At 39.8% G+C, this 25,004-nt stretch overlaps 1 protein-coding gene across 4 annotated transcripts in view; it reads right to left on the bottom strand.

Moving 5' to 3' along the window:
• Lars2 (leucyl-tRNA synthetase 2, mitochondrial) overlaps nucleotides 1–25,004 on the bottom strand; it is a 145,218-nt gene that overhangs the window by 102,629 nt on the left and 17,585 nt on the right. For all 4 annotated transcript variants that reach the window (XM_047531622.1, XM_047531621.1, XM_047531623.1 and 1 more), the window contains exons 4-5: nucleotides 16,254–16,345; nucleotides 14,031–14,091 (exon numbers count right to left, since the gene is read on the bottom strand). In XM_047531622.1, the coding sequence (XP_047387578.1) occupies nucleotides 14,031–14,091; nucleotides 16,254–16,345 (153 nt within the window). The remainder of the gene's footprint in view (nucleotides 1–14,030; nucleotides 14,092–16,253; nucleotides 16,346–25,004) is intronic.

A 25,004-nucleotide genomic window follows, 5' to 3' on the forward strand; every position in this document is an offset into this window, starting at 1 on the left:
TGACATTGTAGATGTCATAGCAGAAACTATTTGGTTTAATGTTGTATATTGTTTGCATTGGTTATTATTTGTATTGCTGTTATTATTTGTCTCCCTCTAAATGATGAGGTACTAGAAACCTTCAAGGACATTATAAGTCTACAGAGTAGAAACTCTACTGCCTTGGATCCGTACTGTTAAATGGGTAGACACACAAACAAGATGAAAAAACAAGGGAACAAATCTCCCCAAACAAACCAAGATACTTCAATAACAAAATCCATTGCCGCCACGGTGGAAGAAATGTCAGAGAAGGAGTTTACAATGTACATAGTTAAACTGATCTGTGAAGTAAAGGGTGATGTAATGAGTGAAATCAGAGAGAAAATACAGAAAGTGAAAAATCACTTCAATATAGGGATAGAAGTTTCAAAAAGAAATCAAGCAGAAATCCTCAAAATGAAGGGAATCAATAAACCAAGTTAAAAATTCAATGGGAAGCATCACCAACAGACTAGACCACTTGGAAGATAAGAGTTTCAGGCAATGAAGGCAAAATATATAATCTTGAAAATAAAGTATACCATGGAGAAAAGATGTTAAGAGAACATGAACAGAACTTACAAGAAATATGGGATAACCTAAAAGACCAAATTTAAGATTTATCAGGATAGATGAAGGCTCAAAGATACAAACCAAAAGAATGCACAATTTTTTCAATGAAATAATATCAGAAAATTTCTCAAACCTAAAGTACAAAATGGAAAATCAACTCCAGGAGGCTTACAGGACCCCAAATATGCAGAATTATAACAGACCCACATCAAGGCACATTATTATGAAAATGCCTAACAGAATAAGAATAGAATTTTAAAGGCTGCCAGAGAAAAATGACAGGTGACATTCAAAGGGAAGCCAATCTGGACCTCAGCTAATTTCTCAACCTAGACCCTCAAAGGTAGGAGGTCTTTGAATAACATATACCAAGCTCTGAAAAAAAAATAAGTGCCAACCAAGAATACTATACCCAGCAAAATTAAATTTCAGAATTGATAAAATAAAAACCTTCCATGACAAACAAATGGGAGAATTCACAATTAGCTTTACTACAGAACATAATAAAACATTTCATGAAAAATAAAAGTGAAAACCAGCAAAGGGAGGAACTATACTATATGCATAGTGAATCAAAGGAGAAACTAATTTAAATTAAAAACTAGAAATAAAATGACAGGGAATAAAAATCATATATCAATAATAACTTTGAAAGTCAATGGCTTAAATTCATTAATTGAAAGACACAGACTGGCAGATTGGATTTAAAAACAAGACCCAATGATATGCTGTCTCCAAGAGATTCACCTCATAGGCAAAGACATCCACAGACTGAAGGTAAAAAAGATGGGAAAAAACATCATTCACATGGATCTTGTAAACAACCAGGGGTTTCTATCCTCATATCAGATAAAGTGGACTTTAAGCAGAAGGGACAAAGAAGGACATTTCATACTGCTTAAGTGAATTATATATCAACAAGACATAACAATTGTAAATATTTATGCCCCAAACAATCGAGAGTCTACATACATTAAATAAACCCTTTTCAACTTCAAGAATCAAACAGACCACAACCCAATAATACTCGGTGACTATAACACACCTCTTTCACCACTGGACAGATCCTCCAAACAAAAACTAGATAAAGAAGTGATAAAACTAAAATAAGCAATTAACAATTTAGACTTAACAGACATATATAAAATATTTCATCCACAATGACTAAATACACTTTCTTCTCAGCAGCACATAGCTTCTTATCTAAAACAGATCAAATCTTAGGTCACAAAGCATCTCTTGGCAAGTGCAAAGAAACAGAGATAATACCTTGGCATTGTATCAGATCATAATGGAATGAAACTGGAAATCAATGATAAAATAAAAAACAAAAGCTACCCTAATACCTGGAGACTAAATAATATGATCAATGGATAGTAGAAGAAATCAGGAATGAAATAAAATACTTAGAGGTAAATGAGAATAGCAATACAACACATCAAAATATCTAGGACACTATGAAGGCAGTGCTAAGAAGAAAATTCATTGCATTGAGCTCATTCATTAAAAGAATAGAAAGTCAACAAATAAATAACCTAACATCACATCTCAAAACCCTAGAAAAAGAAGAAAAAATTAACACCAAAAGCAATAAAAGTCAGGAAATAATTAAAACCAGAAAAAATTAACACCACAAGCAATAAAAGACAGGAAATAATTAAAATCAGAGCTGAAATCAATGCAACTGAAATAAAAGAGGCAATCCAATCAGCAAAACGAAAAGTTGGTTCTTTGAAAAAATAAATAAAATTGATAAACTCTTAGCCAAGCTAACAAAGAGAAAGAGAAAACTCAAATTACTAAAATTCGTGATGTAAAAGGAAATATCATAATGTACGCTACTGAAATACAGACGATAATCAGAAACTATTTTGCAAATTTAAACTCTAATAAAATAAAAAATCTTGAAGACATTGACAAATTTCTAGATACATATGACCTACCCAGATTGAATCAGGATGACATAGAACATTTAAACAGATCAATTTCAAGCATCAAAAGCCTACCAAGAAAGAAAAGCCCAGGATCAGACAGATTCTCAGTCAAGTTCTACCAGACCTTCAAAGAAGAACTAACATGAATACTTCTCAAATTATTCCATGAAATAGAAAAGGAGGTAACCCTTCCAAACTCATTCTATGAAGCTAGTATCACTCTCATACCAAAACCAAACAAAGACACATCAAGGAAAGAAATTTCGGACATATATCCCTGATGAGCATAGATGCAAAAATTTTTAATAATATACTGGCAAGTTGCATACAAAAACATATTTAAAAGATAATTCACCATGATCAAGTGGGCTTCATCCCAGGGGTGCAAGGTTTAACATACGGAAATCAATAGAGGAATTCAGCACATCAGTAGACTTAAAAACAAGAATCACATGATTATCTCATTAGATGCAGAAAAAGCATTAGACAAAATAGAGCATTCGTTCATGTTCAAAACACTGGAAAAACTACAGATAGTAGGAACAGACCTCAACATTGTAAAATCTATCTATGCTAAGCCCAAGGCCAACATCTTTCTAAGTGAAGAAAAATTGAAAGCATTCCCTCTAAAAACTGAACAAGGCAGGGATGCCCTCTATCTCCGCTTCCATTCAACAGAGTCCTGGAAACTCTAGCCAGAGCAATTAGATAGAAGAAAGAAATTAAAGGAATACAAATAGGAAATGAAGAACTCAAAACTATTCCTATTTGCCAATGACATAATTCTATATTTAGAAGACCAAAAAAATCCACTAAAAAACTTCTAGAACTCATAAATGAATTCAGCAAAGTAAAAATGAATACCCATAAATCAACTGTGTTCCTATACACCAATGATGAATTGACTAAAAGAGATATTAGGAAATTATCCCATTCACAATAGCCTCAAAAAAAAAAAATTGGGGAATCAATCTAACGAAAGAGGTGAAAGACCTCTACAATGAAAACTACAGAATTCTAAAGAAAAAAACTGAAGAACGCCTTAGAAGATGAAAAGTTCTCCCACGTACCTCAATAGCAGAATTAATACTGTCAAAATGGCGATACTACCAAAAGTGCTATACAGATTTAATGCAATTACTATTAAGGTTACGATGATGTTCTTCATAGAAAGAGAAAAAGCAATCATAAAATTCAATTGGAAAAATTAAAGGTCCAGAATAGCCAAAGCAATTCTCAGAGAGAAGAGTGAAGTAGGAGGCATCACAATACCAGAACTTAAATTATACTACAGAGCTATAGTAACAAAAATGGCATGGTACTGGCACCAAAACAGACTTGAAGACCAAAGGTACAAAACAGAAGACACAGAGATAAACACACATATAAATACAGTTATCTCATAGTAGACAAAGGCACCATAAACATACATTGGAGAAAAGATAGCCTCTTCAACAAATGGTGCTGGGAAAACTGGAAATTCATATGTAACAAAATGAAATTAGACCCCTATCTCTCACTCTGCACAAAACTCATCTCAAAGTGGATCAAGGACCTAGGCATGAGACTGGAGACCCTGCACCTACTAGAAGAAAAAGTAAGCCCAGATCTCCATCATGTTGGCTTAGGAACCAAATTCCTCAACAAGACTCCTGAAATACAAGAAGTAAAAATCAAGAATCAATAAATGGGATGGTATCAAACTAAAAGGCTTCTTCACAGTAAAGAAAATAATCAAGAATGTGAAGAGAGAGCCTACAGAATGGGAAAAAAGCTTTGCTACCTGCACCTCAGATACAGTATCATCTCTAGGATATATAAAGAACTCAAAAAACTTAACACAAAAAAACCCCCAAATAACCCAATCAATAAATGGGCAAAGGAACTGAAAAGACCTCACAAAATAAGAAATATGATAGGTCAACAAATATATGAAAAAATATTCAATATCACTAGCAATTAGAGAAATGCAAATTAAAACTACACTGAAACTTCATTTCACTCTAGTCAGAATAGCAATTATCAACAAGAAATGCTGGCAAGGATGTGGGGGAAAAGGTACACTCGAAAATGCTGGTAGAACTGCAAACTGGTGCAACTACTCTGGAAAGCAATATGGAGATTCCACAGAAAACTTAGAATGGAACCACCATTTGACCCAGTCATCCTACTGCTCAGTATATACCCAAAGGACTTAAAATCAGCATACTATAGTGATGCAGCCACATCAATTTTTACAGCAGCTTAACTTACAATAGCTAAACTATGGAACCAGCCTAGGTGCCCTTCAACAGATGAATGGATAAAGAAAATGTGGTACATATACACAATGGAATATTACTCAACCATAAAGAAGAATGAAAATTTGATATTTGCTGGTAAACAGGTGGAACCTGAGACTATCATGCTAAGTAAAATAAGCCAATCCCAAAAAACCAAAGGCCAAATGTTCTCTTTGATATGCAGATGCTGACTCATAATAGGCTGTGGGCTGGGGTGGGAAGGGAGATTCACCAGATTAGATAGTGGGGAGTGGGGAGAAGTAAGGAGGATGATAATGGGAAAGCCAGTAGAATGAATGGAACATACCTTTCCTATTATATGAATACATGACCAGTGTAACTCTACATCATGTATAACCACAAAAATGAGAAGTTATACTCCATGTATGTATGATATGTCAAAATACATTCTACCATTATGTATCACTGAAAAAAACAAATAAAAAATAAAAACAACACAAAACAAAACAAAATGCCACTATAAGTAAAGAGTTCTGGAGATACAGGTGGAGTTGGCTGTACAATATGAGTGTACTTGATACCACTGAATGGAACACTGAAAGATTGGCTAAGATGGTAAAGTTTAAGTTATGTGTACATGACCATAAAAAAATCACCTGGAAAAAAACTTAAACACATATGTAGGTGGTAAAACTATATTGATCATAATACCAATAATGATCATGAATGTCAAATTGGAGGTCATCTGCAGTGAGGAGAGATGGATCATGAAGCGGGAGGGCTTCTGGATGCTGATGATGTTTTCTTTCTTTTTATTTCTCTCTCTTTCTCTCTCCCCCCCTCCCCCGCCTCTTCATCTCTCTCTCTCTTTCTCTTTCTTTCTTTCTTTTTTTTTTTTTCTGGTAGCAGAGATTGAAGCCAGGGGTGCTTACCCACTGAGCCACGTACTCAGTCCTTTTTTTATATTTTATTTTGAGATAGGGTCTTGCTAATTTGCTTGGGGCCTCACTAAGTTGCTGAGGCTAGCACAGAACTTGTGATCCTCCTGCCTCAGCCTCCTGAGCCACTGGGATTACAGGCGTTCGCCACAATGCCCAGTTTATTTCTTAATTTAGGTGGTAGCTATATGACAATGTATTAAGCTATATGTACATGTTTTATGCTCTAGTCTATATATGTCTAATATATCATAGTGAAAGGAAGTGATAAAAATAATTCCTCTGTTTACAAAAACATTGACTATATTTATTTACTCTGCATCCTTTTTCTGGAGATGGGTCTCGCTGTGTTGCCCAGGCTGGCCTTAAACTATTAGGCTCAAAGGACTCTACTTCAGCCTCCAGAGTAGCTGGTACTATAAGGCATATGCCAGTGTGCAGGCTTATTTTTTAAATTTTGATTTTATTATTTGTTTATGTTTTATCTTGCATCTGAAAGGATCAACGGTGGGCCTGTATTTGGATTATTACCTATAAAGGTTTGGAAGCATAATCTTTCCTATGATCCTTCTTTCAAAAGAAAGAAACAAAATCACAGAAATTCTGGGGGTGGGGCCCAGAAACCTAAGTTTTAACAAGTTCTCCTGGTGGTTCTGGTGCTCGTACTGGTCTAAGTACACTTAGAAATCATCTTTATTATTTTCATGGAATAACAACTTCATCTTCAAGACCTTTTAGATATTGCTTCCAAAATGCTTAAAGCTCACTGTACCATCCATTCACACCCAGGCATTCTATCAGAGCTTGTACCTGGCTGATGTGTGAAACTAATCTGCAGGTTAATTCAGTCATAGGGAGAGAGGTTTCGTTCCCTTATATTCAAAGGCATTTAAAGAGTAATCTAATCTTTCCCAATAACAAGAAGTGTTCTCCTGGAAAGAAGTTGGAGTTCACATGCCCCCCATCCATCACCAAAACCCAGATCTTCAAGATGGGCACAGACCTTGCCTCCTGAAAACAACTAACAAGCATTAAATGGGGAAGTTCTCTTCTATCAGCCAGATGTCCCCTTTGATAGGGACAGCCTGCATGGGCTCATGACCACCAGCTGGGACTGCGGACAAAACAAAGAGCTTCCTTAAATAGTCACATTGAGCATCCTCAGGAGACCTCCTTCTTTAGTTAGGGTCAAAGAGTCAAGAACACTACTACCCTGGCAGAGGCGAAGAAAAACCTGCCTCCCATGTTTCAGACTGGCAAGCACTGAGCTGGCCCAGCTGCAGAGGTCAACTGTGCAGGTGCCACTTATTAAAGAGGACACATGGTCCCGACCTCAAGATGACAGCACAGATCTGAACACCAATCATTCTGCACCAGCACTGACCTTCCTGTAAATAAACAGGTGAGTGCCCAAAGATAAGCAGCCAAATCATTTCAGCTAAAACAAAGGTAGCACTGCCCCTCTCAACATCCAGTCCCAACCAAAGGGAAATTCTCCAGGAAAAGGCTAATATTCTGACTCTGAGGGAGAACCAGTAATCCAGAGCCAGAGGTCTGCCAGACAAACTGCTTCACCTCTGTGAGGACTTGGAAGGGGACTGGGAGAGTTAAACACTCCCAGTGCCTGTTACACGTTGCCAAGGCAACCAGCTCTGGGCTTTCACAATGGAAGCTTCTTAGCCATGTTTTCAGGTGCTCACTGGCCCCCAATTTCTTTTTGTTTTAAGTTATTCTTTAAATCCTTAAAAAAATGTTTTAAAATATATCCTCCTATTCTTCAAGGGGCCTCCTTATTTCTTACAGTTGAGTCCTTCCTGTCAGATCAGTCCTCTACATGAAGTGCCAAGGTAGCAAGGACTGTGAAAGCAGTAATAATTTTTCACTTTGCACGAATGGCTATCTTTGAAAATAAACTAAGGTATGGCTGATGCAAAGAGACTGGGGATGGAAAAAGGGTATGCTCCTCCACCATGGTGACAACATGGGTGGGGAAGAAAAGGCTCAAACAAAGACCCACAGACAGGAGCAAATGAGTCCACGGTAGGAAAAAAACACTTCGAACCCAACCACAGAAGTGTGCACACTGGTGTTCTATGACCTGAGGCACTGTTAACTGTTTTGGTGATTACCAGAAAATGAGCAAGACAGATGAGAACCTTCACATTTTACCAACATATACTGAGTTCTTTACAGATGGAATTGTAGCATGAACAGAGAGAAATAGAAATGAAGATACCTGTGCTGATGACAGGGATGCCATGACCCTGAGGAGCCACCCTACTTTATGCAGGTTTTAAGGTACTGATGGCCAAAACCTGAAGGGGTCAAAATCACCAAAAGCCCTGCCCCCATAAGAAATGCAGCACTGATGTGGCTTTGCCACCCCTGGCTTCCCTTCACATGTGACTTCCCTCACAGCTCTGCAGACAGCTGCACGCTAAGTCCCTCTTAGCCCGTGTGGCCCATAGGAAGAGTGTGAGGTCACATCTCAGTTTGTTTTAATGGATAAGAGTCTTAAGGGGCAGCAATTCTGTACTCGCCTGGCCTTGAAATGGGCAAAGCAGTCAGCCTTATTGCTAGGCACAAGAATGCATGGAAGACTGAAGACAGAATAGAAGAGAGAAATCAGACACAGCAGTTTAAAGTCTAATCAAAGTGAGTGCAAATAAAAGCACAAAAGATCTCTGCAATAAAGAAACTCAGAAAATAGTCAACTTTTGATTATGTCACTGAGGGCAAACAAGAAGAGTTGAGTAAATCCAAATATCATTTATGCCCAGTCCTGGAGTATTTCCTCTTGGCTTTGTTTTAATTTTTCAATGAAGTATGGGTGTTCGGAGATTGTTCAGCAAGCACCACAAACAAATAACAAGGCTCTCCTCTGGAAAGTTCCATAGGCATTTGAATCTTATCTGGTTTGGGCTTTTTTTTTTTTCTTTCTTTCTTTTTATACTTGTCTGATTTTGAAGGGAACTTCTAGGAACTATCTCTAAAATAATTATTCAGATGCTTCCTGATGAAAACCAGGCCCAAGTGTATTCCAATCAAGAGTTATCACCAGAACCACCTCAGGCACCAGGACACTGGGGAGGAGACAGAGATCAAAGTCACACCTGCCTCAAAGGGTCTCATCAAATGACTTAGAAACTAACTCTGTCACATGGAATGGAACACACAGAACCACCCCCTTGGGTCAGTTTATTATTACCCCGTTATAACTGAACCCTAATATGTAGAATGCTGCTACAGTTTGGACTAAATGTTCCCCAAAGCCCACATATTAAAGCCAAGGTGTTTATTGGCAGGTCGGCACTATTGGGAGGCAGTTGAACCTTTCAGAGGTAGGGTCTAGTAGGAGGTTTTAGGTTATGGAGGAGGGCACCCTAAAAGGGGACTGTGGGTCCCTGGTCTCTTCCTCTTCTTTTCTCTTTTGTTCCTGGCCATGAGGTAAACAGCTTTGCCATGCCACATGCTCAATGCTGCTGGCATGCTCAATCAGTCATGAACTAGAACCTCCAAAACTGTGAGCCAAAATAAACCTTTTCTCTTTGTAAGTTGATTGTCTCAGGTATTTGTTACAGTAACGGAAAGCTGACTAACACAAATGCAGATCACACCTTCTCCTCGGAAGACTGCTGACTATTCCCAAAAGGGATTGAGTGTTCCACAAAGAAACATCCTACTCTCCACCCCACCTTTCTCTCTCATTGCACAGTTTGGAATTTCATTTCTTCTCTACTCTTCTCTCAGTAGATGTTTCACTATACACATTCAGCTTCCAATTGTTACTTTCCTTTCTGTCAGTATGATACAAACTGTTTTGGGACTAATATCTGAAAAAGTGAAACACTATACTGTGCTAAGAGAGGATGTTTAACTATCATTCTGGCTCACCATAAATGCATTAATTCCAGGAATGCCTACATGTTTTTCAATCCAGAGAATTAAGCTTTTTATGTAAGGATGATGAGAGTATAGCTCCCCACCACGATGTGCTGACTTGCCACAGGCTCAATGCTGCTGGGCCAATCAATCACGAACTAGAACCTCCAAAACTGTGAGCCAAAATAAACCTTTTCTCTCGTTTTACTCTACAGGGTTCCTCGCCCAGGGAGAGGCAGGAAGAAGAATGCCACCACCTGGGTTTAAAGATGGCTTTCTGTCTGGAGGAGGAAGATAACATTTCTGAGCTACCATATTTTAAAAACTTTTAATTTTCAGCTAGCCATCTGCAGAATTATCTGTTTTTTTTTTTTTTTTTTTTTTAAATAAGACTTTAGGAATATTGTTTGTGAAGGGAACAGATTTGCCTCAACAATTCAATAAACGGTTTCCTCTCTCTCCTCACTTTGCTGCTTTGTAGGCACCAAGCAGATGATAAAGGTTTAATCAAAAAATGCTTGTGGACTTTGGGCAAGAGGGCATCATGAATACACACATCTAAACTTGTTTCCATTACTCTCATTAAAATGACTAACAAAATATAAAGATGGAGGTGGGAGTGTTCAACAGGGCTATGCCAATGCCGGAAACAACAGAAGGTGCCATTGACATGCCAGGAATACCAAGGAATTTTAGCAAATAGGTCCAGATTGAAGAAAAATGCCACGAGCCAAATAGCATCTCCCCCTCTTAGGAACTGGCTGATTCTTGAGAAGCAGGGTTCTGGCACCCCTACTTGAGAGGGGAAGGAAGAGGAAGCCTCTGGGCAGAGGCAAAGCCTATAAATTGGACCCGTCTGGCATGGTGGCTCAGAAACACTTCCAGCACTCATGTTCAGAGTACATCCATGACACCAACGCCTACCTGGGCAAAGATCAGACCAAAGCAAAAGATGCACCAGAGCAAAAGATGCACCAGAGCAGCAGACTCAAAGCCAGGCCTAAGGGAATGATGCAGAGACCATATAGAGCTTCCACTACACTTCCCTCAGGCTGAAGGGATCTCTGAACTGGTATACTAGTCCACCTAATCCAGAACGGGGGGCGGGGGTTCCCACAAAGTGTCTACAAGATTTTGAAAAATGAGAACACAGCATTCCAAACCGTGAAAAAGACTTATTACAGGAAGCCAAAATAAATTTTCAAGAGCATCTCCTTGTGTTGAAGAATGCTTTTGATATATGGTCTAAACAGATGAAGAAGAGGAGAAGGAGGAGAAGAAGGAGAAAAGGAGAAGGAGAAGGTGGGGATAAAGAGGAGAGGAAGGTTGGGGGAAGCAGGAGTAGTAGCTAGTCTAGAAAAAGCACCTGAGAAAGAAAATGGAAACCGAACAAGAGGAGGAAAAATACTAATAAATCTAAAAACACACCAGTAAAATTAATATTTATATTAAAAGTTATATTAAACAACACTGATTCTACATAAACAGAATCAGTGAAAGCAAGCCTGCAAAGGTCTTCCAGAAGGCAGAGAAGAAAAAGGTGACCAAAATCTTAGTGTATGTGCAGCCCAAGTGAGCACAGAGGTGGCCAAAATCATGAGAGACCTGGGAAATCAAACTCATGAGGGCCAGCGAGTGCACAGGGACGGTCAGCACTCTGCAGAGGATCCCATGCCACCCCAACAAGGAAAGATCTCACCCCCAACTATGGATCACGCATCATAGACCAAGCCCCAGGCAAATTAAAGTCAAAGGACCGACTCTGAGATACATTCTGATGAGACTGTCAAATGGCCAAGGCGGATAAAGAAAGAATCCAACAAGCATCAAAATGGGGTAGAAAGAGTAATATACGCACCGACACAATTCTGGCTGGCCTTAGACTTCTCCATCAAAAGACAATGGATCAGATTGTGGTGGTTACATAAATCTCTATGTAATTGAATTGCACAAAACTACTACAACTACCACCGCACACATGAACACACAAATGACCACAAGTAAAAACTGAAATCTCAATAAGATCTGTGCTCCAGTTAATAGTATTGTGCTGATATCACTTTCCTGGTTTCAATATAACATTTTGCCAAATGATCTCTGTACTATCCTGACAACTTCCTGTGAGTCTGTAAGTATTAAAAAAAAAAAATTAGAAAATTGATTGAGATCTTCCACAAAAATGTGAAAGAAAAAAGATAAAAAGATAAAACCAAATATTGTTATTCATAGGTGAATTCAGTGGAGTCATTCTTAGTTATGAAAACAGTGAGTGATCTTAGAGGATTCAAAGCAAGACTTAAAACACCATGTAAAAAACAGTTTTTAAAGGACAGTTGTAAAAGGTCTACTGATAAGCACTGAAATTAAAGATCATTAAATAATTGTTACGGATATGACTATAAAACTGGAAGCAAACATCAAATACAATGTATAAGAAATAAACACAATCTGAAAAATTATAGCATAATAATACATTAGGCTTAGGATCTCAGAATGTAAAAACAAACAAAAACAAACCCTTAGAATAGATTAAGAAAGTGGAAAGCGGCGTTGGGGTTGTGGCTCAGTGCTAGAGTGCTCACCTAGCATGCGTGAGGCCCTGGGTTTGATCCTCAGCACTACATAAAAATAAAATAAAGGTATTGTGTCTACCTGCAACTAAAACAAAATATACATATATAAAAAGTGGAAAGTGGAACTATCTAGTGGAATCTATCTAAATGCAAGGTAATAAGGGATAGATTTTAAAAGTTATATTCATAAAAAGGAAAAATCCATAGCTGCAAAAATAGCTTTTTCAAAGAATATTCAACAAAATGTGAAAATATTCATGAATACTAGGTAAAATATAAGTAAGATTTTAAAAATATGTATTATGTAAGCCAGAGCATAGCTCAGTTATAGACTAATTGTCTAGTGTACATGAGGCCCTGGGTTAAACCCTCAATATCACACACACACACACACACACACACACACACACACACACACGTGCATTACGAATTAAATTTTGTAAAAGTAAATCATAAAGATGTTCATAATTTCAGAATAACAGACTGCAAGGAACTATATCAGGATATTAAATTAGCTACATTACATTCTTTATACTTTTCTGTATAATATTCTATGATATGGACTGGGGTTGTGGCTCAGTGGTACAGTGCTTGCCTGGCATGTGTGAGGCACTGGGTTTGATTCTCAGCACTGCATACAAATAAATGAATAAAAATAAAGGTCTATCAACACCTAAAAAATGCTTTTAAAAAAATTTAGAAAGAAAAATATTCTATGATAATCAGGAGAACAACACAACAATTTTCAAGTCATTTATGGTTGATGCTCCGGTATAGGACTAGGTCAGTTATCAATCTAGGGGGTTAGAGAGTCTACCTTTTCCCTTAAGGAATCTTCTATCTCATTGCTAAAATGCTCTGGACATGACTCAGCTCTCTCTGCATGAGACTGAATTTCATTCTCTATCAATGATTTTCCACTGGCACCTCAGGACAGCCTGACTCAGACACCAGGCCTGTTTTACACCTCTGTCAAATGAAACACTGCTGGCCTTGCAACTCAGTGATAGAAAGGGCATCGGAGGTGCAATTAGAAATTGATTTAGACCCTCCTTTACCTAAAGGAGTGATGGGAAAAAAATCCAAGGCCTTTTCACTGTACTCATTAAATTTTAATCATTTAAGAAATTGTTGGGGGAGGAAGTTATCTCACCCGGGTTTATTCCAGAACTCTCTTGAGTAAAGGGCTATAAATTTAATGGGACAAGCAATGAAACTTCAATCATTCTGTGGAGTATGGGAGATGCTGAGAGGGATGGAGGGGACAAGCAGCAGTCTACCACATCTAACAGATACTCCTTCACATCTAAAAGGTGGCCTCTAACCAGAGCTTTGAAGGGCTTAGTTCACAGTCTTCCATTAATTCTTCCTGGGTCTGGAATTCTCCACTGTTTGGGGAGCAGAACAGTTTAAACTATTATACACCAAGAGTTAATATGTGACTGAATCATTATGGGCTGTTAGGAGACTCAATTTTGAACAAAATGTAACTAAACGGTCAATCAACAACGTTATTCACCTAAAGGACCAGTGGGTTGGTATTTAATCACTTTTATGTAGAGTCCAACAGTCTTTTTAAACCATTGCTGAGAGCAAAAGAAATCCTTGTGCAAACATTTTTCCACACACAAAATAATCATAGTTAAATAAGAAGTTAATTCTCTTAGCTTAATCCCACAGAAAAATACTCATTTGCAGACAAATTATCCACTCAGGATACTTTAGTATTTGTGGAGAGCTAGTCCTTCTCTCCTGCTTCCTGCCTCCCTCCCTTCTACTCTCTCAATCCAAAAAAGAGAACCAGACCCTCTGCAATCAGGCCCTTCCATGAAAATAATGACCTCGCAGGAGGAAGGACTGACTTACCCTGTCCCAGCTGAAACACAGGCCCAGTCGGTCCAGCTGTTTCCTCATGTGTTTAATATTACTGTGAAACAAAGAGAAGCGAGTTTGATTCTGAAAGTGGAGTTAAAACCATAACGAAACTACACTTTGAGAACATAGAGGGAAACTGGAAAGATCTAGAATATTCAGAGGGGCTTTGACTATTGTTTTGCTCTGGCCAAAAAAAATAAGTATCACTGAAAATACCAATATATTAGAAGATTTTTTTTTTTCCTTCTCTTTGGAGAGTTACCAGCTTCTTGGGTTAGAAGATTCCCATTATTTGGAGACATACACAATCAACTAGAAATAACAGTGGTCTTGGCCCTGGGAGCTGCTCCTTCCTGGCCCGCTCAGATAGACAACCCCTTTGGTATGTGTTCTCCTGGCCCATCCGCATGCCTGGATTCAGACTTACTCAAGCAATTCCAAGTCTTAAAGTGACTGAAGCTAAGTGCAGTGGTGGACCCCTATAATCCCAGCAACTAAGGAGACATGGCAGGAGGATTGCAAATTCAAGACTAGCCAGGCAATTTAGTGAAAGCTTGTCTCAAAATTAAAAGAAAAAGGTGGGGGGAGGGTCTGGGGATGTAGCTTGTGGTAGAGTGTGTGCCTAGCATGTACGAGACGCTGGGTTCAATCCCAAATACTATAGGAAAATCAAAAATCTAAATGAACAAATTATGGGAATTCAAAAGAAACCATATAGTGCTTTGTCAATCAAAAATCAAAAACTAAAACTGTCTAACATTTGGCACATAGAGAGAAAACTGAGTTAATAAATTTATAATATGGAATAAGGCAATACATCATTTTTAAAAAGGATTACTACATTTCGACTACTGTCTCTTTCAGTTCAAGCAGACTTAAAAATATGAAAAACCATGAAAAGTCTTCTATGCCATCTCTGATTAGCTAATAATAGCTTATTTAATTCCAGACCCTGAGCCAAACACTTTGCAGAAAAGTGCTTAATCTTTATTCAATCACATGAGGTAGGAATTGTGACTATCCCAGTTTTACAGACAGGTAAATGAAGGCACAGAGAAGTTAAGAAATGTGCTCAAGATGAACAGCTAACAAGAAGGAAAGGCAGGATTTGCATCTAGGTGGTAACTACACAATGGAGGGGCACCAGACTTTCTGTCACAGGCTGAATGAATGTTTTTAGTTTTGTGAGTCATATAGTCTCTGACACAACTACTCAACTCTACCATTGTATCATGCAAGCAGCCAGTGGCAATATGTAAATAAATGCATGTGACTATGTTCCAATAAACTTTATTTACAAAAAGAAGTAGGAATAGATTTGGCCCATAGGTCATAGTTTCCCAAACTCTACTACAGCTTACATCATATTTGAGGTATATTTGATCATTTTATTTAAAACATCAGTTCCTTCTCTTTTTCTTCACTCCCATTAATCTAGGATCAACCATATGTGGAAGAGTAGAAACAAGGAGCTAGGAAGAAAAAAAGAAGCAGATGTAGTAGTAGAAGTCCAGTAAAAAGTAGCCTTGGGCAAGGGAAAGCAGAGGGAGATGAAAGATAATGGGGACAAATCCAGGAGGGTGAGGAGGAAAAGGTCTCAAGTCTTTGTGAAAGGGGCTGATGGTGTGGGCCCAGAAGATTCTGCGGTGTTCTGGTGTGAGGTGCAGTGCTCAGGACTTTACCAGAAAGAACAGGGATGAGCACTGCTGGTCGCTGTACACGGAAGACGAGGGTCCAGGGGGCTTGGAAGAAAATCACACCCAGAAACAAGTGCCATATATTTCCATATTGACTAAGTTCCCTTTGCTTGTCAATGATGAAGATAAAAATTAATGTTTAGAGAAAATTACAATGTAGTCTTTGGATATGGGTCAAATTATGGTTAAGAACATAAGCATTCTTGCATTATAGAAATTTAACAAATGCAACTCTCTCCTTTTTTTCTCCCAAATGCAAATGCTCAGAGGAAGAGTAACTTGGTAAATAGCAAAGCATCAAAAGAGCATCTGAATGAAAACACCCCTCCTTCTCTGATAAGTCTTAGATGAGAACACAGTGTGTTAGAAGACAAACACTGATACGGTCAATTCTGTTTACCTCTTGGCAGGCTGCAGGGTTTTGTTTGCTTTTTTTTTTTTATATTTCATGCATAGGTTGGAAAAGATGTTGAAGGTTTTTATATACAAGTGTTTGCATATGCCTGTCAACACATACCTTTGGGTCCAACTCTCTGGGTGCAAATTCCTCTCTATGGCGGCATTTTCAGCAGGCAATCCAAATGCATCCCATCCCATGGGGTTGAGGACCTAGCATCAAGAAGACAAGCATCAGCCAAGGCAAGTCACTAAGACCTACGTGGGTATTTCTTCTGGGCAACAAATAGCTTCCCCTCCTGCTAACATGCTTGATTCCTTTCTGGGTGATTTCTAGCTATGTGTCTGAGAGCCAGCAGGCTGCCTGTGATGTTCGCATGGAAGAGAATTCAGGTTATACACCAAAGTGCCAACAGCAGTCTTCTCCAAGTTGTTAGTTGTTCTCATAAGTAGTTTTTACTTCTTCCTGTTTATATTGTCTGAAATAAACCCAAACTGTTTTTCTGAAATTATAAAAAGCTTCCTTCAATTTCAAAAATATGTACACATAAAATTCATAGCTTTCAAAATGCTCATTTTATGTCAGAATTTTCCAATTAAGGAGCTGTGTTATCTAATATGGAGGCCATATATGTGGTTATGTACATTTAAGTTTAATTAAAATAAAATAAGATTTTAAAGTTGATTCTTCAGGTTCATTATCCACCTTCCAAGAGCCACATGTGGTGATGGCTACACAATCAGATGGTACAGATATACACCATTACCACAGAATGTGCACCACGACTGATAACCAAATTGGTAAGTTCCAGCTACCCAGCTCTACATTCACCTAAGAAGGTTCAACCTGAGTGGCTTGGGCCACTCCCTTTCTCCTGAACCCCCCGAGTCCAGCACACATTCCCATCTTTGTGAGCAGCACTCACTCAACACCCTACCTGAGCTCACCCGAGGCCCAGAGTTCTGTTCTTCCTCTCTCTTCCTCTCCTTCTCTTTCCCTAACTGAACTAACACACTCTTTTGAAAGGCCCCCTCCCCATTTCTTCCTGAGTCCATCCCTTTCTTCCTACAGTAAGGAAGGGAACACGCTACTCCTATACAAACTGCCAGGAATGTGGTAACACACACAACAGCAGACAGTAGGCCTCCACAGAGTAACCTGTGAGACTGTATCTAAGTAGATCTTTTGAGCAAGCCCTATGCAGCATTTACACTAATTTGTAAATTTTCAGTTCATTGCAAAAAACCACCAGCTATGCCTTGGGCATAAGGAATGCTCCACATGTAGTTTCCTCGTCTTTCCTTAGTCTGTCATCTGCAAGTGGGGATAATATCAGTAACTTCTTCATCAGATCATCATGAGGATTAAGTGAGTTAATATAAGAGAGGCGCTGAAGACAGTGCCTGCCTGGTAGTAGTGTTATATGCAGTGTTGGCCATTATTGTTTTTAATTCCTAAAGATTAGTGCCTTCAAATCACTTCCTATAATATATTTCCATTCTCTAAAAAGCAGAGAATCTCAAGATCTTGGAGCTTAAAGATGCTTTTGAGATACATCCTCTATCCTACCCCCTTATTTGAAGTGTAAGCCACTGTGGCCCAGCAAGACTGAGAAGCAATTACATAGGCCACTAAGAAACTCATTTCTCCAAATATATGATCGGTTAGACTGTAGCTGGCAGCTTCAGATGGCAAATTCTCTTAACCTAACTTACATACTGCATATAGAAACAATGACTTAAAACACTGTGTATGGACACCAGAGACGGCCTCAGAAAGCCAGGTCTCTGCCCCATCAGTCCCCACCATTCTCTGAAAATGATCCAGCCACAATACCACAGACATGGCTTCTCTCCCAGTCAGATTTCCAGGATTTCTAGAAAGCAGCCCAATCCAGTGGGCCATCTTACTTGCTGTCCACTACCATGAGCTGGGGTTTGCTCAGGGCTGCTCTGCTTTGCTTTGCTTTGTGACCATACAGAGAACCTGAGCTCATGCTCCCACTTCCTAGGATAATGAATATTCAGGGGCACTGGCTGATGCCACCTCATCAGCCACACCAACATCAGGATGGGCCATTTTCAACTAAGGACATATACCATAGGAAACAAGACTCACTTAAAGTTCTACCTTGCATGTATTCATGTGAGATAAACCCATATAATTTCCTAAGGGTGGGTTGCTTATGGGGAGACTCTGAAGAAGGTTAGTGCCAGGCATCAAAGTTTTTACCCAAACTGAGCAGACCACACAGGCTCAAGGGGCCAGGTCCTTGCCCTCCTTTCAGGAAAAGGGGCTGAACAGTTCTCTCCCACATAGTTAATGGCTCACACCAGGTGCTTTGATTGAAGACAGCTCAGCTGTTCTTGTCACAGCTAGTTGGACCAGGGTGGTCCATCAGCAGAAGGCAGCACTGGTCAGAGAGGAGCCTGTCTGACCAGCCCTGGGCAAGGACACGGCCCTGAAGTAGATGTCACCATACTACAGGTGGTAGGAGACTCACCCGGACCTACTCTGGAAGGGACGTGGGCTCAGTGGACAAATGTGCTGTGCATCTCTCATGCTTGTTCTTGCTCCAGGGAAGCCTGGTTTGCTAGGTCCTGTGCTGCTGTATTTCCCAGTCTTGGCAACTGGGGAAGCCCTGGATTTCCCTGAGATGACTCCTAAGCTACTATCTTCAGTTCCTGCATCCATACTCCTTCTGAGGTCAATCAGAACAGACTGCTCTTTTCTCTTTATTTGGTGTTTTTCAAATGACAAACCTAACACAGAGTGCAATATTTTTAAGTTGCAAAAGATTTTTCATGTGATTTCCTGCTTTTTAAAATTTTTTATTTGTTCTTTTTAGTTATACATGACAGTAGACTATATTTTGACATAACATATATGGAGTATAACTTCTCATTTTTGTGGTTGTACATGATGTGGAATTTCACTGGTCATATATTCCTATATGAACATAGCAAAGTTATTCATTCTACTGTCTTTCCCCTTCCCAACCCCTTCCAGTCCCCCCCCTACCGCTGTCCAATTCGGTGAACCTCCACCCACCTCCCATCCCCTATGTGAGTCTGCAAATCGGAGAGAACATACACCTTTGGATTTTGGGATTGGCTTACTTCACTTAGCACGAACAAACTGCTTTTAACAAGTGGAACAACACAACACAATGAAAGATCAAGGCCAAGGTGATCCTCATTTGCTAATACCCCCATTCCCAGGTCCTGGATGTAATCAATAACCCCAGCCTTTGTATCCTTCACAGCCTCTGCACTCAAGCACATCCACAAATATATGAAGACACGTATAGGAACTCGCTTATTTCTATGGAAATAGAAACTATTTATAATACATTACTTTATGACCTGCTTTTTTCATTTAACATCATATCCTGCATAACTTTACAAAAATCTGAAAATATGCATGTATGTCTTTTTTTTTTTTTTAATTCTACCAATCCCTGAACAGATTTTTCTATGCAGTTTTAGCAGCCTGACTGGACACACCCAGGCAGATTTAGCTGAGAACCTGAGGTCTACTTTTCTCTTGTGAAATGTGACAGACCCAGTGTTTCATCCTCCCAAACAGCATCTCCCCCATCTGGGAAACTACTCTTCTAACCTCACAGGGTTCTGGCCTGGACCACCAGTCTTAAAGACCCTTCCTCTGGCTACAGGGGAAGCACATGCCTAAATCCTTCTCTAGGTTATCTGGAGCCAAGCCGAGTGCTGGACAGGAGGAGACTCTTCTCCATAGTCCAGGTGGCTCTGTTTCACCTCATGGACATGTCTGAGAAAACAAAACAGAAGGAGCTGGGAGAGCTGGAACGCAGCTGGCTTCAAGGACCTGGTCCCAATCCTGGTGGCCTGATCCTCCAGCATTTCTTTGGATCCTGTGAGTCACACCAGAATCTGTAAAAACCAACAAAACCTCCCTTTTTGCTTAAGCTGGTCTGAGCTGGTTATAGTTTGGGCAGTCAAGAATCCTGACCTAGACAAACACCCTTTGGGACACAGCTTTCCCTTGAATACTGCTTGATCCATAGATGACAAACACTCTCCTGCGATCATGATTAAGTTTTGCAGTTCTTTCTCTTTTTCTTTTAAAATTTCAAAAGAAAAAGAAATTCAGTGCTGGGGGACATGTGCTGGATTACTTGAAAGTTCCATACTTCCATGGACAACACCTGAGTTCAGTTTCCAGCTGCGCTGTGAGTCTCTTAGGGCTGCTTCATTGGCAGAATAATGTAACTGTTGTGTAACTGTTCCACAGAAAGGGGAAAACTTAATTACCACTTGGTGTCTTTGTCAGAACTGCCAAAATGGCACAGATTCAATGTTTCTGCCTATTAACATTCTGTTAGGCGCCATCCATATTTTTAAATAAAGTCAATACAGAGACTGTCACAAAAAACCAGTCTGGATTTACGTAATATACTTATTCACTTCTATTTTTGTTTTCAGATGGAATGAACATGAAAAGATATTCTTAGTTCACATGTTTTCCAAGCTGTCTATGAACATAAAGTTATAAAAAATCTTAAAAGTTTCTTAATATTTCAGATTCTTATCAAAAAATAAAAAAAATACACCCTTGGGAGAAGAAAAGAATACAGACTGTGGGAAGATGCAGAAAGTTGAAGTCAGGCAAGTTCTGTCCACCACAGGCCAGATCACTAGAATAAAAATCCAGTGATTTGGGAAGGATCCCCTTGATCCTATACCCTGGGCTTTCCAGAGCCCCAATAACAGGTGCAGAACTCACTCTCATGCTGTAAAATGAATCACTCCTGTTGGGGTGGAGGATAAAGCAAGAACCGGCAGCAGGATTACAACACACTCAAACCTGCCTCTACCTCTCAGGCACAGATTCTGTTTTCTTGTAAAACTGTTATGGCTCGTTTATGTGAGAGACACTGTGACAGACGCTTCCTTTGCCAGTCTCATTCATGTCTTGATCTCTTAAACATTATTCAGACCAACTACCCCAATCTAGGAATCAGATGCAGTTTCTGGGTTAGGGAAGTAGCTCAGTGGTAGAGTGTGTGCTTAACATGCACAAGGCCAGGATCGATCCCAGCACTGGAGAAAGAACAATAAAACCAAAACCTATAGTTTCTTGTCTTTGTTTTTTCTATACCAAGACTATCCAAATCATTCACTAGAACTCTAAATCCTCCTTTGGGTTTTAAAATTATTAATCCTTTCTTTCCATTTTCTATCACCCAAACTTGTTTTAATTCTTCCATAGTTAAAGAAGGAACTGCACTTATAACTTACATGTGCTAAGTAGGCAATTTGCCCTACCCACCCACCCACCCCTAAAAAAATTGGCATCTGGATTTATATACTAGAGATCACCTGAGTACTCAGTTTCCTAGAAGTTAACCTATTCTTGGGTATGAGTACTTTCTGCAGCTGCAGAATATTTTTCCAGGTATTAAATTTCTTTTTTACATCTGCTAAAGCCATACTTTCAAATATACATATCAATTTGGAACAATGGGACTATGACATTGCAGAGAGTGACAAATGACTAGAATAATTTTTAAATAATAAATGTAAAAATATTCAGAAACTTAATTAAGAAGTCCCAAGAGCTTAACAAAAAAATCTATACAATAAACTTCCAAAGTCTGAAAGACCATCAAGTCCACCAAGTTCTTATGGCAAATACTTTAAGTACATTATACTGAGTGAGAAACCAAGGGAAGAGTGGAACCACCCAGAAATTCAGAAGAATAAGATACCACTACAATACCAACATTGAAGAGACAAAGGGTGAAGTACTCAGCAGATCCCAAAGTCTGAAATCAGTTCAACAGCTCCAACCGGCTCATGGACAGAACTGGATTAGTGGCAGAGATGGAACCAGGGCATGGAGGGAAGGAGAGAAATTCCCTGGCTTCTCCCTTCTTCCTGCCTCCAATCTCACCCAGATTTCCTATTATTCAAAACCAGTCAGAGGTCAGTGGCCATCATAGTTTGGGAAATGGGAGCAGAGGGGTTGGTCTTCTGCCACACAAATCAAAGCAAGCAATGGCTCTGACAGCAAACTGGCCAAGGACAGTGCAGGAACACTAGCAGGACCACAACCCTACCATGATGTGAGATCTCAGAAGGTCAGGGTAGGGGGCTAGGGATATAGCTCAGTCGGTAGAGTGCTTGCTTTGCAAGCACAAGGTCCTAGGTTCAATCCCCACCACGGCCAAAAAAAAAAAAAAGAAGGTCAGGGTAGACCAGAAGCAGCCAGGAATCAAGGATGGGGGCAAATGGCAGTAGAGCCCTGGAGAGGCCAGGTCAGAGCCCAGCCCTGGGGAGGCCTGGGAGCTGGGCCCAAGCACGTAGCTAATGGCTGTCTGGGCAAGACTTCCTGCCTTCCTAATGCTGAGCCCAGGCAACTCAGTGTTGGCAGGTGGTTGGAGGACAAGCAGACTAGAAGAAAGGGATGGAAGGAAGAGCAGGTTCCATATGAGAGTACAGAAGAGGTTCTGGCAGGACTTTCCCTGGAAAATGCCAGGCTCACTGGCTAGAGGGGCCTGCTCAAAGTTGGAGGATGGTCAAGGGAAGTTAAACCTTCTCCATGTTATGTTTCTTTTTTAAAAGGAACACTACAGAATTTTAAGTATAATTTTAAAATACTTTAACACACACACACACACACACACAGACAAATTGACAGTTGTTCTTCCAACACAGGAAGTAAGAGCAAGAAGAGTGAGTGTGGAGGCTGATGGGAAGAAAGCTGCCCAGTGGAGAGAGGTAGGCACCATGTCACTACCAAGGGCCAGCCAGTTCCCTGGAAATGACCAGCTCTCTCTCTCTCATCATAAGACGAAACTTCACATCTAAAACCAATACAGCTTCAGACTGAGAGCAACCATGGTTACTGCTTCTCAAAACGGCTATTCTCAGAGCATTGTGGTGTCTTTGGAGTAGGTTCAACACTCTTATTTCCAAGAAATAAGAAACACGACATTTAATTTTGTTAGCAAGTACAATAACCTAGCATTATTACAGATTGCATATAAAAATCAAATGAATATTTCAGAGTAAAATACAAAACAAATGACCATACCTAAGCTCAAAGTGGCAGACCTCCTCTGGGAATGTAGAGGGACGTGATGGGCAGATGAATTAGTCGGTTTCCAATCAAGGCCCTGGACTGGCAATTCATTCTCCCCTTGAAATTACATCTGCAAGGATAAGCCCTAGAAATCCACTCTCTACTTTCTGATGCTACAGAGATTTGAAAATTTGAAAACTAAATGTCATACACTGCACTCTCTGGGCACTTCATAAACACCTGTTGACTGACTGGCAAACGAAAGGCCGAGGAGACGTACACAACCGTTCACTTGCTAAGAACTCCCCTCGCTTCCTGATATTTGTGGGTAATTACATTATGGTTATGCAGCTGCCAGACTCATAGCCTCAATCTTCCTCCTCCTCCACAGTGAATAGCAAAAAGGCCCAAGCAGAAAACTACTTGGACAATGCCTGGTGGCTTTTTGCCTAAGACTAATTAGTCTAAGCCCAACTCTGTGAGGGGGACTTGGCACTTTGATGCTTTCATCACCCAGACTTCTGGACCAGAAGGTGCTGGGGAGACCAGCCGAGGTGGGAAGCGGGCAATTTTATTTTCTAACCATCTGTGCATACAACATATGAAAACACAACAAAATCACCATATGGAGCTAAGCTTTAAATATGTCATCAGACGTTCTATGAGCTTAAGAAAAAAAAAACCGATTGGCAGTGCAGCCTTCACTGAGAGATTTACCTCTAGCTTCAAATGGCCCTGTTCAAACGTGCAAAGCTCAGGACGCCCTTATGATGGCTATGATTAATTGGCTTACATGCAAAAAGTGCATTACAGCTTTTAAAGGGTTTTCTCATTGATCATCTCACACAAATCTTGCAACAAATCTGTGAGATGGGTAAGGCAGGTGTTGTCACTGCTGATTCCTGATTGACTCATCACCCCCAAACCACCTGCCACTCTGCTTACACAGTCCACATCTCCTCCATGTCCCCAGTAGTCAGCTGCTTATGACCTTTAGTTTCACTTCCATGTGAGCTGTGTTTGAAGCTAGAGAATCATTTTTTGCTCTGCGGAGCACCCTGTCCTGTTCATTTAAGTGTTAGAAATACCTGGATGGATCATTTAAAATGCAGATTCCTGAGCCCCATCCCTGCCTTTTCAGCAAACTCCTCAGGGGATCATTATGTAGCCTAAGGTTTAAGAACCACCACTGTACACAGAAAAGTTGACAGAGCATAAATGCCTGTATGCCAAACTTGGTGGCAGCAACTTTGTGTTCTGGGCAATGTTTAAAATTTTAGAGGCTCAAACTCCAGGGCCTTGCACATGCTAAGCAAGCATTCTACCACTGAGCTACATCCCTAACCCTTTTTATTTTTCGTTTGATTTTAAGAAAGGGTCTGACTAAGTTGAGGCTGGCCTCAAATTTGCGACCCTCCTGCCTCAGCCCCTCAAAGCAGTTGTGTGCCACTGCACCCCACAGAGTTTAACTTTTCATTCATTATTTACCAAAACTGAGCCCTAAGACTTTGTCACTGGCATTTGAGAGTTTTCAAGTTTGAAAAAAATTGTTCTGGGTTATATATGTGTAATAAACACTTAGTCTAGACTTAAAGAAAGGAGTTGTGTACTTTAAAGAACATTCAGGGACTCAATCAATTAAAAAATGGTTGAGGCTTACCAGATTGTAAACTCCCCAGCAACAAAGGATCCCATAGGGTGGCAGACATACCAAAAATGTTGGTCCCATGTGAACATTAACACTTGATGTGCATTAAACACCAAACCAGTTAGAGAGACCTTCCCTGCCCCTATGAAGCTTACAAT

The sequence above is a fragment of the Sciurus carolinensis genome, chromosome 17, assembly GCF_902686445.1.
Source record: "Sciurus carolinensis chromosome 17, mSciCar1.2, whole genome shotgun sequence".
Classification (NCBI taxonomy): domain Eukaryota; kingdom Metazoa; phylum Chordata; class Mammalia; order Rodentia; family Sciuridae; genus Sciurus; species Sciurus carolinensis.